General features: G+C 40.0%; 1 protein-coding gene across 1 annotated transcript; it reads right to left on the reverse strand.

Annotated features, from left to right (window-relative positions):
- Positions 1-2: 2 nt before the first annotated feature.
- LOC113568406 (uncharacterized) lies at positions 3-15,265 on the reverse strand. The gene is made up of 5 exons (XM_035526386.2): positions 15,219-15,265; positions 12,411-12,457; positions 11,487-11,783; positions 10,965-11,255; positions 3-6,498 (listed from the first exon to the last, which is right to left on the reverse strand). The coding sequence occupies exons 2-5, from the start codon at positions 12,454-12,456 to the stop codon at positions 6,353-6,355; spliced, it is 780 nt and encodes a 259-aa protein (XP_035382279.1). The 5' UTR covers position 12,457; positions 15,219-15,265; the 3' UTR covers positions 3-6,352.
- Positions 15,266-16,395: the final 1,130 nt, after the last annotated feature.

The following is a 16,395-nucleotide window of genomic DNA, read 5'->3' on the forward strand; positions in this document are numbered from 1 at the left end:
ATAAATATTAATAATTAGCTGAGAACAAAAGGTTTTATTTATGTCCAGCACAAATTACAAAAATATATTCCATTCAGATCAATCTGCTGTAATTTGTTCATCTTAATGTTACTGACAGAGGCAGAGATTGAAATGTCAGTATACGAGTACAAGCAAAAAAGCCCAGATACAGGCTACAGACACAGCATAATGCCCAGATACAGGCTACAGACAGAGCATAACGCCCAGATACAGGCTACAGACACAGCATAACACCCAGATACAGGCTACAGACAATGCTTAAAGTAGCCAAACACAGAAATGTAACATGTGACCCCAGTAAATACTGCATAAAGCCACACTAACCAAATGCACAGAACTGTACATGTAAGCCCAGTAAATACTACAAACACTACAATAACCAAATACAGGGAACTGTATGGGTATCCCCAGTAAATACTGCATAAAGTCTAAATTAGACAAATACAAAATTGTAAATGTAGCCACAGTAAAAAAAAAAAAGTAAAATAAAAATAATAAATTACACTAAGCGTCTAAGAAATTGTGCTTTAAAAAGCAGTGTGGGTATATGAATGTTATTGTGTTTCTAGCGTTTCGTGACACTTACTTAAACATACATGCATCTAATACGAATTTAATAACAAACTGCTGGAACCGATTCATTTAACACACATGTGCTGAACGGCAAGTTTAAAAATATTCCTTCTTATTCAACTAAGATGAGATTTTCCAATACAATAAAGCAAAACAATGGATTCCTTTCTCCAGTTTATCATGCATTCCTTTATTCCAACACTACACATCAATTTGTTTAATTCCCCAAAATACAAGCAAATACTAGTATTGTAATACTGTATTAAAATTGTAAACTTCATGATTAATAATGATTAATCATAGTCTATTATTGTGATTAACTGGAATCATTTTTAATCGACTGAAACCACTTATTATATATACAGATTATGTTTGGTTAGTGATTTTCTAAAGATTTTCAGTGCTGGTTCAGAATCCCCACAGTCCTGATATTTGTTATAGTTAATCAGTTAAAAACCTTGAGTTGTGTGCAACATGTGTAATACATGCGGATGAAAAAGCTCTTGTATATCTATCAAAGTTCCCTCAGCACACAGATACTGAAATGGCCGTATATGTGCACATTGTTTTGTAGTGTATCTTTGTCCTTAATCATCAGTTGTTCACTACATTTACAGTACACTATAGGTGGTGGTACCTTTGTCCTTAATCAGTGTACATCAGTTGTTTGTCCACTGTATTTTGGTGCACTACAGGTGGTTGCTTCAAAACACCTGACACTGATCTCCACGGTGACACCTACTAACCACTTTTACTAACATTTTGATAATGCTGTTCTGTGAAACTACAAAGTCTAAACTACATTGCCTAGATATTGTTCTGGTGGGTTATGCCAAGTTATCAATACATATGATCAATAAATATTTCAGAGAAACCACCATATAATAATAAAAGAAACAAAATATTTCACATTGTCAGAGACAGCAAGTTGGGACTGTAATTAACGGTGTGTTTCAATACAGTTTCTGTTGTGTTCTGTAAGTTTTATGTTTAATATGTGACATTTAGAAAGATAAAAAAAGGCCAGTATATTTACTGGAATAAATAACAACATGGGTTCTGTGGGTTCACATGTACTCTGTAGGGTTATGTGGGTTCACATGTACTCTGTAGGATTGTTTGGGTTCACATGTACTCTGTAGGGTTATGTGGGTTCACATGTACTCTGTAGCGTTGTTTGGGTTCACATGTACTCTGTAGCGTTGTGTGGGTTCACATGTACTCTGTAGTCTATGAACTGCAGACCTATTTAATGAACTTTCTGTGTGGAACTGTCACAGTAGGCCAGTTCCCTACCGGGAAGGACACGCCCACTCCAGACCAGAACCGTACCTCTTACCTGCCCCGCTTGCAATCACCTGTCTTCTAACAGGAGACACCTGCTCCTCATCACAACCTAATACTATTTATATTCCTACAGGTTCGGCGGGACAGCGCTGTGCATTAGCGGACAGGGTCACATATGTCTGTCGGTGCAACACTACTCCAACTCAGGAGATTTAACTGAACCCATTTATTGCTTCATTAGAATTCAATGGAAAATAAAGAACATATCTGTTCGACTTCGCCTCTCGCTTCCTCTGTGCCGCCTACGTCACAGGAACATGTTTCATCTATGGCAGAATGAAATGTTGTGAATGTAGATAATTATGATTATGGATAATGAAGATAAATAAAGTAAAATAAAGGAACAATGTCTCACATTTATTATAAGAATATATTTTAAAATGTTAGTTGTTCTGCTGTTTTGGGGCTTCTTCTTTTCCCAAATTAACTCTTCAGTCTGATTGGTGATTTACTGTAACAGGAAACGGCCCTTCCATCTGTTCAGCCTAACTGATTGGTTGGTTACTACAGCCAGTGGCAGAGTCAAGGCCATGCCTAGAGATGCTTGACCAGTGTGGCCACCATATTAAACAGAATCCAGTGTTTGAAAAGAGTGGCCACCAGATTAAACAGAATCCAGTGTTTGACCAGTGTGGGACACCATATTAAACAGAATCCAGTGTTTGAACGGTGTGGCCACCAGATTAAACAGAATCCAGTGTATTAATGGTGTGGACCACCAGATTAAACACAATCCAGTGTATTAATGGTGTGGACCACCAGATTAAACACAATCCAGTGTTTGACCAGTGTGGGCCACCAAATTAAACAGAATCCAGTGTTTGAACAGAGTCACCACCAGATTAAACACTGGAATGATTTAATGTATCTTGACTGAAATGCTGAAATGATGAGCAGTGTCGCACACAGAAACACATAAAACAGAAAGCAAAACACAAACAGCGATACTACATATAAAAGAAATGTTGCAAACACTAAGTAGGACACTAAACACTACAGAAGTGGCTGGTAACAGCATATGTCAGGTTAAACACTGACAAGGGCTGACTATTACTCAAGGACTTACATATACACGTTAATGATGACTAACAAGGGACAGGTGTTGATGACTAACACGCAACTAACGAGGGAGGGGCGTGATTCACACACATACACACATACATAAACACAAACACACACGGATATGGGGAGGAGTAAGAATAGTAAACAAATACTTCATGTCTTACCGTATATATTTAGTAAAGATACTTCATGTCTCTTACCGTATATATTTAACATCTCACAAAGCCACTCTGCCGATTGTGGATAATTTTGACTTCGCCAAAAAGTTCCCTTTAGCAGATGTTTTAATTGCAAATATCTCCAAATTTGTGATCTGGGCAAGTTAAATACCTGCACCATCTGGTTGAAAGATTTTAATGAGTTTTGATCCAAAATGTTTTTTATACCCTTCATAAATCATAAATATCTTCTATCTATATATATTTAATATAACACAGTCAACCCACTCCTTTCACATAATGGGGGATTTTGCAATACATAACTTTGGGATTAGTGAAATGTTAGAGGATTCAAATAGGGATTACATTTAAACATATGGCTTTATTCCACATCTTTATTCCATATGTTTAGCAAATTTGAAACCACATGGTTTGAACTACTGCACCATGATAATTTTACTGAGACACAGTGTAAAAGTGGCAGTGGGGCTGATGGTGAATTCCGTACCATGGGGGAGACCTTTCAGAGTGGAGTGACCAGTGAGCCAAACGTCTAAGGCTAAAGTGTAATAATAAAATAAACTTTTAGGTAGCCCTAGACCACCACTCACAACAGCTTGCTGTAATTTTCAAATAAATCTCACACAGAGCATCGAACTGTTAAAAACTGTTAAAATATATCAGCGGGACCCCCAGTGGAAGTGACTGTAGTAGATCATTAATTTTGGGTACACAGTTCATGTTAAGAATATTAACCTTCCCTCAAAAAAGGATTCAATAATTATAAGAAGCGTGGGTACTGAATTAACTGGAAGGTGAGAGTGGGGATCCCTGACAAGTTCCTCAGGAGAGCTTAAAGTAAACTGAAATATATCCATTAGAGTTTAGATCAATACTTAAGAGCAAAATTACATTTTTATCCAGTTGGTCCTCTAACATAAATCCACTGATCAAATATGTTTTTCTTTTAGTGTGCTGTTTTTACTTGCTAACACTTGTTAAGAAATAACAGCTATTTCACATGAATCATTTCCATAAAGGCTCCCTTTTTAAATGCCTCAAACATTAAAAGTATTCATTTTGTGTCTGTTGTTACTGCAATAAATTGTGTTCAAACTGGGACTTGTAACATTTACTTCAAAATATCAAAAATATCAATCAGACTAATCGACAGTTTCAGGATAAACAGAGCATAGATGCATTTAAAATATTGTATTTTGGTAACAATGCATCAGGCATCAAAATACAGTAATACATTTAAACAAAAAGTTCTGTAAAACATGATTTCTTCTTGTATTTCAAAATAAACGCATTACATCTTATATGCCTGAGATAAAAAAAAAAACAAAAAAACAAAAAAAAACAAACAAAAAAAAAAACACATGGCAGGTTTTTACCCATAAGGCACTGCAAGAGAAGCAGTTGGATTTGCAGAGGCACAGAGCAAAACACCTCATTAATATTCATGAGCAAAGTTTAAAACATCATTGGCTCAAAGTAGATGAAAAATAAAATTTCTAATTTTTCAAAAAGATAAACATTAAGCAACTCCTGGGAGCAAATTGCATTTTGTACTGATGACATTTTATCTCCCTGAATTTGAAGGCTACAGCCACCAGGCTTGGCAAAAAGACTCAACAGTGGACCTCAAGCTCCAATGTAATGCGTGGTGGCCCGAGTGCCGCAGGGTGAGGCGCAGGACACACAGACTCCAGTGACTGGGACGTACATTACACACGAAAAACATGAACCTGTAACGGTTAACATGAAACAAGCACAATAAACACGCATACGTTTAATGATGACAAGAACATTAACCATGACATTAAGACGTTACATCCACAATGACCAACGATCCTGCACACTATGATGAGGGTTTAAATACATATAAACAAATGAGGTGCAGGTGTGGCCACAAACGAGGATCCTCCCACTGCACGTGGCGGGCCAAACCACGTGACTTGCAGGAGGCGAGCAATCCGTGACATCCAAACTACATATTATACCAAAAGCACCAGTCTGTGTACTCCTTCTCCTTTCATTAATGCCTTCATCCTCCCTTTGGAACCATTTATTTTGATACTGTACCTTAAACCTTTATGGATTAATCATAAAATTTGTCAAATTTTCATCTTATTACACTTAGAAAATAAACGTAGTTAAGTACATATCTGCACTTCATGACAACTCTACTGATTCTAACACTGTTTGTTTACAATCTTTACTTTCTAATTACTTAATGCCTGTTGATTCATCTTGTTATCCATATATATCTCAGCTCTAACTCTAGTGAACTGATCTTGCCCTTAGACAGATTACTCTACAGACTGTTAACTAGCAAGTGCATTTAATAATAGCCAGCTGATAAAAACAGTAAACATCACAGGGTCTGTCAACCTTGCTCAAAACCAAATGACATGGAGCAGGCCTGTTTCCATAATACATGTATGATTTACTTAATACTGGAGATTGCTTTACCTGGGCAGGCAAACCTTAGCTACTTATTGAGCAGAATGCTTTGAAATTAATGCAGCATTACAGCATTGGGAAGATTAACCACAACAACTGACCATAATCACCAAGACCACAAGTGAACTCTTGAAAATATACCCTGGACAATAAGGGGAGACTCAAATAAAAAGCAACTAAAATTTAAAAGATGCTACAGAAAGAAATACCTGTTTTTCCATGACTTGACACAAAAATATTTACATGTGCATTAAATTACATCACAGGATCTCATAGTAATATTTGCATAAACATCTTTATATTACATTTTTTACATAAACATCTTTCCATTACATTTACAGTATTGGGCAGATGCTCTTATAGTGACTGATGTATGTTTATCAGTATGACAGCATGTGTCCTCTCTGAGGATCAAACCATGATTCTGGAGATGTATCTTACTGTACCTGCTCTACCAGGTGAGTTCAGGAGTGCTAACGTCATAAAACTCTGATCAGGTACGATCAAACATACACTGATCTCTGATCCCTGAATGGTACAGAGAAAGGCATTGTGGGTACATATGTGTGTGTGTGTGTGTGTGTGTGTGTGTACAAGAGAGCCAAATCATTTATCATCTCTCAGACTCTCATGGTAATTATTGGGAGATCACCTCTGCTCTTCATCTGAGTGGTTTAGTCCATTCATATTAGCTCCTCTGTTGTCATGGTTACGGTCTCCATTCACTGTATTTCCTTTCTGGATCTGCTGATTTTTTTCCTCAGCTGCACAATCACCAGCACTGCTGCCACAAGCCCCACCCACGTCAGAGCCAGGAGCACCGTCAACACCGTCACTGTGGAGGTCTGATCGGGACATGGCTGGACTTCTGCAACAGACACACACAAAGAATTGTCAGTAAATATAAGCCACTATTTAAACAGTATTGACACAACCACAACCACAACCACAACAACAACTACTACCACCCTGACCACCACCTTCCTCCGATGATCCACCTGTGCTCTGTCATAACTATGATCACTGCTGAAGCTCCAGACCATCATATTAACACACAGCACAATTACTACACCATCACTGGCTATACATATACAGTGACTCCAAGTGGTATTCAACCACCTGCAGATTTTGCAATTTTTGGCTAGAATCTCCAGGTAGGCTGTGCTATCCATCTTCCTGTGCATGCAGACCAGATGGCTGGGCCCCTTGGCTGAGAAGCAGCCCCACAGGATGATGTTAACTCCACCATGCTTGACAGTAGGGATGGTATTCTTGGGATCATATGCAGTGCCATCCTCTCGCCAAATGCCCTGGGTGTGGTCGGCACCAAAGACGATCTTGGTCTCATCAGACCAGAGAACCTTGAACCAGTCTGCCTCGGAGTCCTCCAAGTGATCATGAGCAAACTTTAGACAGGCATTGACATGACGCTTTGAAAGTAAAAGGTACCTTACAGGCTCGCCTGGAAAGGAGACCATTGCGGTGGAGTACGTTACTTATGGTGTTTATTGAAACCAATGTCCCCACCACCATGAGCTCTTCCCGGAGCTCCCTCCTTGTTGTCCTTGGGTCAGCCTTGACCGTTCAGACAAGCCTGGCTTCAGCACAGGAGGAAACTTTGAAAGGCTGTCCAGGCTGTGGAAGGTTAACAGTAGTTTCATAAGCCTTCCACTTCCGGATGATGCGCCCAACGGTGGAGACATGTAGGCCAAACTCTTTGGAAAGGGTTTTATACCCCTTGCCAGCCTTGTGACCCTCCACAATTTTGTCTCTGATGGCCTTGGAATGCTCCTTAGTCTTTCCCATGTTGACTATGCATGAGTGCCGTTCACTTGTTTGGGGAGGGGCTTTTATAGTCAGAAAAGGTGGGGAAAAAACAAAATTAATCCAAGCATGTGAAGCTCATTGATCTTAATACCTCAGTTACTTCTTAATACTTGAGGGAACCAAACAGAATTCTGTTGGTTTGAGGGGCTGAATAATAATTGACCATCTGGTAAACTTTTTTTTTTTTTTTTTTACATTTTGCAAACAGAGAAATAACACTTTTTTGCTGCAGTGCATTTCACATGTCCAGGCCCATCTACAGTCCAAATTTCATAATGCTAAGTTAACTCCAAATGTGTAAACCTTGAATACTACTTGGAGGCACTGTACATATTAACACACAGCACAATTAGGTAATTACATTTATGTGCACACAACAGCAGGACTATGGCTTTGAGAACCAGGACTCTGTTTTAAAGACTAGTCTGTTGATATTTATATATTTCTGTCTCATTTACATGTACAACAGCACAGTCTGACTTTACAATGATAAACACCCTCTTCATGACACAATAAAGTTTATCAATGCGTGAGTTTACAGATTTTTAAAAAATAAAATCACACTACTAGGGATTCTTAAGATGACAAGATGCCATTCTTTAATAGTCTGGAGCTGTAATGCAGTTATTGAGAACTACATTAACTGTAAAAATATCACAACTCCTTTCCTTGATTCCCTCTACAAACAGGATTATAATGACTATGGGATTATATTTATGATGGTGTATTGGGGCGTCTTGCCCTTCTCCTTGTTATCACCTGGTCTAGTCTTCAGGTGCTACAGCACTGAGAGACTTGAACAGTGATATTGAGGGTGAAGTGTTTGTTGATTTATTGAGGGTCGTATGTAGGGATTGAGCTTCAGGAGCAGACAAGGCCAAACTAAAAAAATATAAGCCACACTAGAAATAAAAATTATTATTTAGTTGGTTACATTTATTTAGCACCTTTCTCAAACTCAAGGACGCTTTACAGGCAGAAATCAGCTTTTATTCTCAAATCACTCGTAGACCGATGAGAAGCGGCAGCCAATTTACACACAATGTTCTCTCTATCAGAAACCACAGAACCCACAGGACTGCAGGGTGCACGGCAAGGGGAGGAGGTTAAGACCAGGACAGAGCAACACCCATAGCTGGACATACATACACACACACAGGGCACCAACCATAGCTGGACATACATACACACACACACACACAGAGCACCAACCATAGCTGGGACACACACACACACACACACAGAGCACCAACCATAGCTGGGACACACACACACACACACACACACAGAGCACCAACCATAGCTGGGACACACACACACACACACACACACAGAGAGCACCAACCATAGCTGGGACACACACACACACACACACAGAGCACCAACCATAGCTGGGACACACACACACACACACACACACACAGAGCACCAACCATAGCTGGGACACACACACACACACACACACACACACACACACACACACACACACACAGAGCACCAACCATAGCTGGGACACACACACACACACACACACACACACACACACACACACACAGAGCACCAACCATAGCTGGGGCACACACACACAGAGCACCAACCATAGCTGGGACACACACACACACACACACACACACACACACACACACACACACACACACACACACACAGAGCACCAACCATAGCTGGGACACACACACACACACAGAGCACCAACCATAGCTGGGACACACACACACACAGAGCACCAACCATAGCTGGGACACACACACACACACACACACACAGAGCACCAACCATAGCTGGGACACACACACACACACACACACACAGAGCACCAACCATAGCTGGGACACACACACACACACACACACACACACACACAGAGCACCAACCATAGCTGGGACACACACACACACACACACACACACACACACACACAGAGCACCAACCATAGCTGGGGCACACACACACAGAGCACCAACCATAGCTGGGACACACACACACACACACACACACACACACACACACACACACACACACACACACACACACACACACACACACACACACACACACACACACACACACACACACACACAGAGCACCAACCATAGCTGGGACACACACACACACACAGAGCACCAACCATAGCTGGGACACACACACACACAGAGCACCAACCATAGCTGGGACACACACACACACACACACACACAGAGCACCAACCATAGCTGGGACACACACACACACACACACACACAGAGCACCAACCATAGCTGGGACACACACACACACACACACACACACACACACACACACACACACACACACACACACACACAGAGCACCAACCATAGCTGGGACACACACACACACAGAGCACCAACCATAGCTGGGGGACACACACAAACACAGAGCACCAACCATAGCTGGGACACACACATACACACACACCTCTATCTATATCTACATGCATACACAACTCACATTGATACAGGACAGTTTTAGAGGATCCAGTCAACCTAACCTCCATGTTTTTGGGAGGAACCCAGAGGAAATCTACGCAGACACAGGAAGAACATGGAAACTCCACCCAGATAGGGACTTGAAGGCTGAGAGGCAAACATGCCACCCACCAAGCCCTGCTGCACAAAAGAACCAACTGTCCCAACTGAACACAAACAAAATTAAGTACAATATCCTTCCTTAACTCCCAAAAATGAATAAACACAGGTAAAGAATGGAGCAAATAAAAAAGGCATCAAACTCCCTATTTCCAGACAACAATTCACACAGGACTATTATAATACTCTATACACAGAATGTCATGTACAACAGCAAACATTCCCAGAAAAGCAATAAGTCAGAATGATTTAACCAGCAAAGGACCAAAAACACAACAATCAGCAAACAACGCTCACTGAACAAACAAAACCAGCCACAGGAAAAGTGGAGATGAATCTCTGTCCATCGCTTCTTCCCGGGCATTCTGCGTAGGGTAGAATGTGACAGCCAATCAAGACACAACACAGCAGTACAGGACAATTCCAGCACAGGACAGAACACTTGATCAGGTGGAGGAGGAGCATCAAGAAGAGGAGGAGCCACAGGCTATAACACAAATGTAAACAAACCCAAACAACCCTACCCATAACCCAAACAGGGTTCTAACACCTTAAAACAGAAACACTCATGATTGTTTTGGTATCAGTAAGCAGGCATCACACAAAGTGCCGTATAACATCAGTGGCTGGATCCAAGAATGTCCATGTGAGAATCCACCTCAAAGAGTCCAGTGAAAGTCAACCAGCTCCACATGACCCCAACCAAGACCAAGACCTCAAACTATGTCACTCAGTCCACACCATTTACATGATTCTACCATTCATAGTCTAACTAATACTGAACCATTGATGTGCATGTAAACATAGTTATTGACACCACCTACACCCCCCTCCCAAACAAAGTAATTCCAGACAACATTAAAATCACAGTAATCACACTTACCTTCCACAGTAACTGTGTATGTTTGAATAATCTCTTCATTCCTAGTGTCTCTGATGATGTAAACTCCACTATCAGATGGAGCTGTTCCTCTCAGCTCAACAGCAAAGATGAGTGATGCTCTCTGAGTGTATTCAGGTTCACATTTCAGTGAGTGTCTATCCACTGTGCACATCTGTTCACTAGAGGGAGCAGCTGCACCTGTGCTGTTATAAATCACCTCCACTAACTCTGACATTAGCAAATCCAGCACCAGAGGTTCACCAGGCTTAATCTGAACTGAAGAACTCAAGGCTGAGGAAAAACCCAATTAGAAACTTCATTGTAATATACAACTGATTTGACCATGTAACCTCAGAACTGCAAATCTGATATAAATATTTAACATTATATACAAGCTCCTTCTATTTTCCCTCAGATATCTGATGTTTGTGAAGTTTACAATTTTATGTTGTACTTTATATATCTGTCCACATAAATAATGGTTTAGTAACAATAACTGGGTAATCCAACAAGGACACTTACCCTCTATCTGCAGACTTACATCACAGATGTCTTTACCATTACAGGCGCAGGTGTACCAGGTCCTCTTAGTGTAATCAGCATCAGTGATGGTGAGGGAGAGATCTCCCTTCAGGTACTGATCATGGGACATGTTAAATCCCTCCTTTGACTGGCAGGATCTCTGGTTACACTGAGCCAGAATGTCACGTGGTTTATGGGACACAGTCCATGTGAGCAGACCAGAACATGTCAGAGTGCAGGGGAGAGTAGCATTGTCATGAAGATTCACCTTTACTGAAGAGGAAGCCGATACAGGCACTGAAAGACATTAAGAAAGTGGACTTTAAAAAAGTCATTAAATAATAAAATATAGAATAAAAAACAGAAATAAATTAAGTGCATAAGAGCAGAAAATGAGACCACAACCCTTTTAGACCAGATGAGTGACGGATGACTTTGCTGCCTTGAAGCCAGACTGCTTTCCAATATGCTTTCCCACTCCTCTAACCTCAATATCACCCCCGACCCCCTGACCTCTAACCTCAATATCCACAATATCTTCTAACCCCCCAACTCCACACCAGCCTCTGTGGGAGCATATTGCTGAAGAGAATTACTGAAGAGAGGCTCTGTTCCTCTCTAGTACCCAAAGCTAGTCTAGCAAGGTTGGCTATTTCAGATATAAGGTAAACATTCATCTCTATCGCTTGTTAAATACATCCAATACCAAATAATAATGGCTGCAAATTTCATGTATCAATAACAAAATAACATTTGCCTCAATTTATATTCTGCCAATTACTAAATGTTTTCTATGCTCAGGTATGTTCTCTGTTTTCTATGCTGAGCACAAAAAATATAATGTTATAAAACTAGATTATAATACAACAGAATGGGACCAAGCTGAAACATTTAGAAAACAAAGAAGCCATTCTGTCAACTTACCAGTGATGACTGTCAGCACAGATAACAGCAGGACCCAGGGACACATGCTATAGGATAGCAGGGCAGAGGAGAATCTAGTCAGTACTGTAGGGATCACTGGAAGAAACTGGAAAATTATAATAAGACACAGTTATGCAGTCCCCTAATCAACATTACCTTAAAAGAACAAGACAACAACAACTTAAACTATAGCAACAGCAGTATTCCCCAGAGAACTACAACACCATACATTATAGCAACAGCAGTATTCCCCAGAGGACTACAACACCCTACACTATAGCCCCAGAAGTATTCCCCAGAGGACTACAACACCTTACATTATAGCAAGAGAAGTAACTATAGCAACAACAGTATTCCCCAGAGGACTACAACACTTTACATAACAGGCATCCATAGCAATAGCGGAATTCTCCAGAAGTATACAACTTCAGACGCATGTACTGTCATTACTCTTGCCGCGCTTGCATTACTTGAGGCACAAAACCTGATAAACTGAGACTTATTTGGGATTGGATAGGTAAAAGACATACTTGAAACTTGCTTGATACTTAAAGCCAAAAGACCTAAATGTGCTTGCACTTATTTTCTGAAGCCACCAACTTTTTTGTTGTGCATGTCTGTATATGGTCTCATTAATGGGTGTGTAATGAAGACCATCATTTAGGAAGGTTAAATGGCTACTCTAGCTTCTGTGCCAGAGAGCTAGTTCTTTTGTACCGTGGTCAGGGCACAAGTTTGTTATGGATGTGGATTTGCTACCACACTGCCCTCAGCCTTCATGTTACTTTTTTTTTTTTTTTAAGATCTGAGTTCTGTTATGGTGGTATGCTCATCAGACTGAGGTGCTTGTTAAGGTATCATAATTTTTTAAAAAACAATTAGATCTGAAGCAGATTATATGTGATACCCGTTTAAAGAGTAATGAGTCAGACTGCCATCAGCACGTGAATCAAATGAAAACATACAGCATAAAGCATACAGTCGTGGCCAAAAGTTTTGAAACTAGCACACATTTTGGTTTTCACAAAGTTTGCTGCTTCAGTTTTTATTGTAACAATTTTTATTCTAGATTGTGAAGAGTGATCAGATGAATTGCAATTATTTGCAAAGTCATTCCTTGCCATGAAAATTAACAATCACAAAACTTATTGCATTCCAGCCACTGCATTTGAACCCTGCCACAAAAGCGCCTGCTAACATCATTTCAGTGATCTTCTCATTAGATCAGGAGAAAGTGTTAACGAGGACAAGGCAGCTGATATCACTCTGTCATGCTGATTAGAAGAGCAGACTGGTTTCTTTAAAAGGGTGCTGGTGCGTAACGTTTTGTTATGTTAACCATGGTTATTTCCAAGGAAACATGTGTAGTCGTCATTGTATTAAAAACAAAAAGTCTTCACAGGCAAGGACACTGCTGCTTTTAAGACAGCACCTAAATCAACCATTTAATCAATCAACTACATCAAAGAGAGAGGTTCAATTGCAGTGAAAAAGGCTTCAGGGCACACAAGAAAGTCAAGCAAGCACCATTCCCCTAAAGAGAATGCAGCTACAAGATCGAGTCACCACCAGTGCAGAGCTTGTTCAAGAATGGCAGAATGCAGGTGTGAGTGCATCTGTGCACACAGTGAGGTGAACACTTTTGGAGGATGGCTTGGTGTCAAGAAGGGCCACAAAGATGCCATTTCTCTCCCAGAAAAACATCAAGGACAGTCTGATATTCTGCAGGAAGTAGAGAGACTGGACTGCAGAACACTGGGCTAAAGTTATTTTCTCTGCTGAAGCCCCCTTCAGACTGACTGGGACATCTGGACAAATGATTGTCTGGAGAAGAAAAGATGAGTGCTACCATGAGTTCTGTCATACCAACAGTGGGGCATCCTGAGACTGGTTGTTTAGGTTTGCTCAATTTCCTGTGGACAAACGCAGAAACTGATCAACTCCAAGCACTGATTAGGCAAGGATGGGTAGCTGTCAGTCAAGACTTTGCCCAGAGCATGCCCAGGTAAATTGCAGAAGTCTGAAATGCTTAACTGTACTTTTACTATACTATATAAACATCCTAACAAACTGAGGGAGTAAACGTTGTGCAAACCAAAATTTGTAAATGGATCTGGTTTAGGGTATCTGAACAGTCATCATGATGCGTGAAGGAGGGGACACTAAGCACACGCATTAGTGCAGAAGGCCTCGCACTAACTTAGATTAACGTCTATAAGAGCACAAAACGTCTCTTTGCGTCTTTCGATGTTGCGTTACGGCCCGATAGGCCCAATAGCTATTACTAATTTAGCGGTAATATCGCTACAAGGTGAATACGGATTAAAGCATTTCTTTCATATATAACAATTCACATGTCTCTAAACATAATCCCTGGGGAATTGATGATCCCATGTAGAAATAACCATCATACTACGATAGGCTACATTTCTGGTTAACTTAGCTAGCGTTGTAGCTACAGACGTTAGCTAAGCTAGGAGAGTTAGCTAACAAACACGGACCCGGAATGGAGACATTTCTGAAATTTAGCGGGCATTCAACAAACTAACCGATGTGTTTATACAAAATAAAGCTAAATCGTAACTGCTGTAATTCCATTTCATTACTTAGTAAGCTAGCTTCTAAATAACATATGGGCCCGACCTTAGGTTAGCTGACCGAGTCCCAAGCAAACGTTTTATTTGTAAATATATCAGCTGCTCACCACTCTTGTGGATCGAAACAGATCAAACCGCACAAGCTGAGCTATGAGTGTGTCTTAGCTAAACACTCACGTGTGGTAAACACCTGTGCACGGTAAATCCTTACTTGTGGTAAATACCTATGCACGGAAAGCACCCTTTTGTGGTCGTAACATCCACGCACGCCACGCCGTGACGTCATACGTAGCGCCTTTCGTGCACGCAATGACAATCTGAAATAAATGTGCTCTTCAGCTTAATTAAACATATCTTGGGTCCAGTGCACCTAAAGAAAATGTGTGCTAAAGCATATGTAGAAGAGAAATGTTTTATTTTTTGGAAATTCAAACCTTCCCCTTTTTCTGTTAAATCCACTACATTTACAAAGATCACTTTCTTAGCTACTCATAAGATTTCCTAATGTGGGAAGGTGGATAAAATATTATGCAAATGTATGCAATATTGTGCAAATAGCTAATCAGTTCACTATAGTATATTTTCAAATTACATAAACACAAATCAAATTATCAATTCACTCTGATTCTTGGGAAACACTTTGCAACATATTCGAAATATGACACTGCAGTGTTTTTACTGTAGAAATTGAGTATTTGGATGGTAAGCTTGTGTAAAATGTCTCTTTGGTTCACTAGATATATAGCACATATTGAATCTTTATAAAATAAACAGATCGCATAATCCACTAAATTCTTGAAATACACTCTCCTATGTAGTTACTTTTAGTATGACTAAGTTATATTTACTGTAGGAATTTGGAGTGAAACATGAAACCTTTGGTATTTAAGGCCTCCAGCACGTTAATATATCTGCAAAAATGTCTTCCCTCAAAGCACATCTGCTTAGATCAAAAGGTGCAGGCTCTTTACTAATACCAAGAATAAGAAAATCTACCACAGGCGGCAGAGCCTTTTCCAATAAAGCTCCCACACTGGAATAACCTTTCTGTAAAGGTTCAAGACTCAGTCAGGCATTTTATTAACTACTTCCCATCTTAGGTAAAGGTGTAGATCTGGTGGTCCATGGGCACTGAGAGGGCAAATATACTTACAAATTATTTAATATTTCAGTTTTACTTATGTGTTTAGCCTAGATAAGGAGAATGCTGTATGGTTTAATTTCAGATAATGTGTTTTAATATACATTTAGTGGGATATCAATTGGTAAACTTTAATATCAAAATGATCACTATTATTATGCACTTTTTGTACTATGTAAAATCTTTTTTATGTATGTTATTTGCATTGAGAATGTTGCATAGAATAATACAAGTTTATAGAGGTATA

This window comes from Electrophorus electricus, chromosome 1 (assembly GCF_041902795.1).
Source record: "Electrophorus electricus isolate QZ-2024a chromosome 1, ASM4190279v1, whole genome shotgun sequence".
Lineage (NCBI taxonomy): Eukaryota > Metazoa > Chordata > Actinopteri > Gymnotiformes > Gymnotidae > Electrophorus > Electrophorus electricus.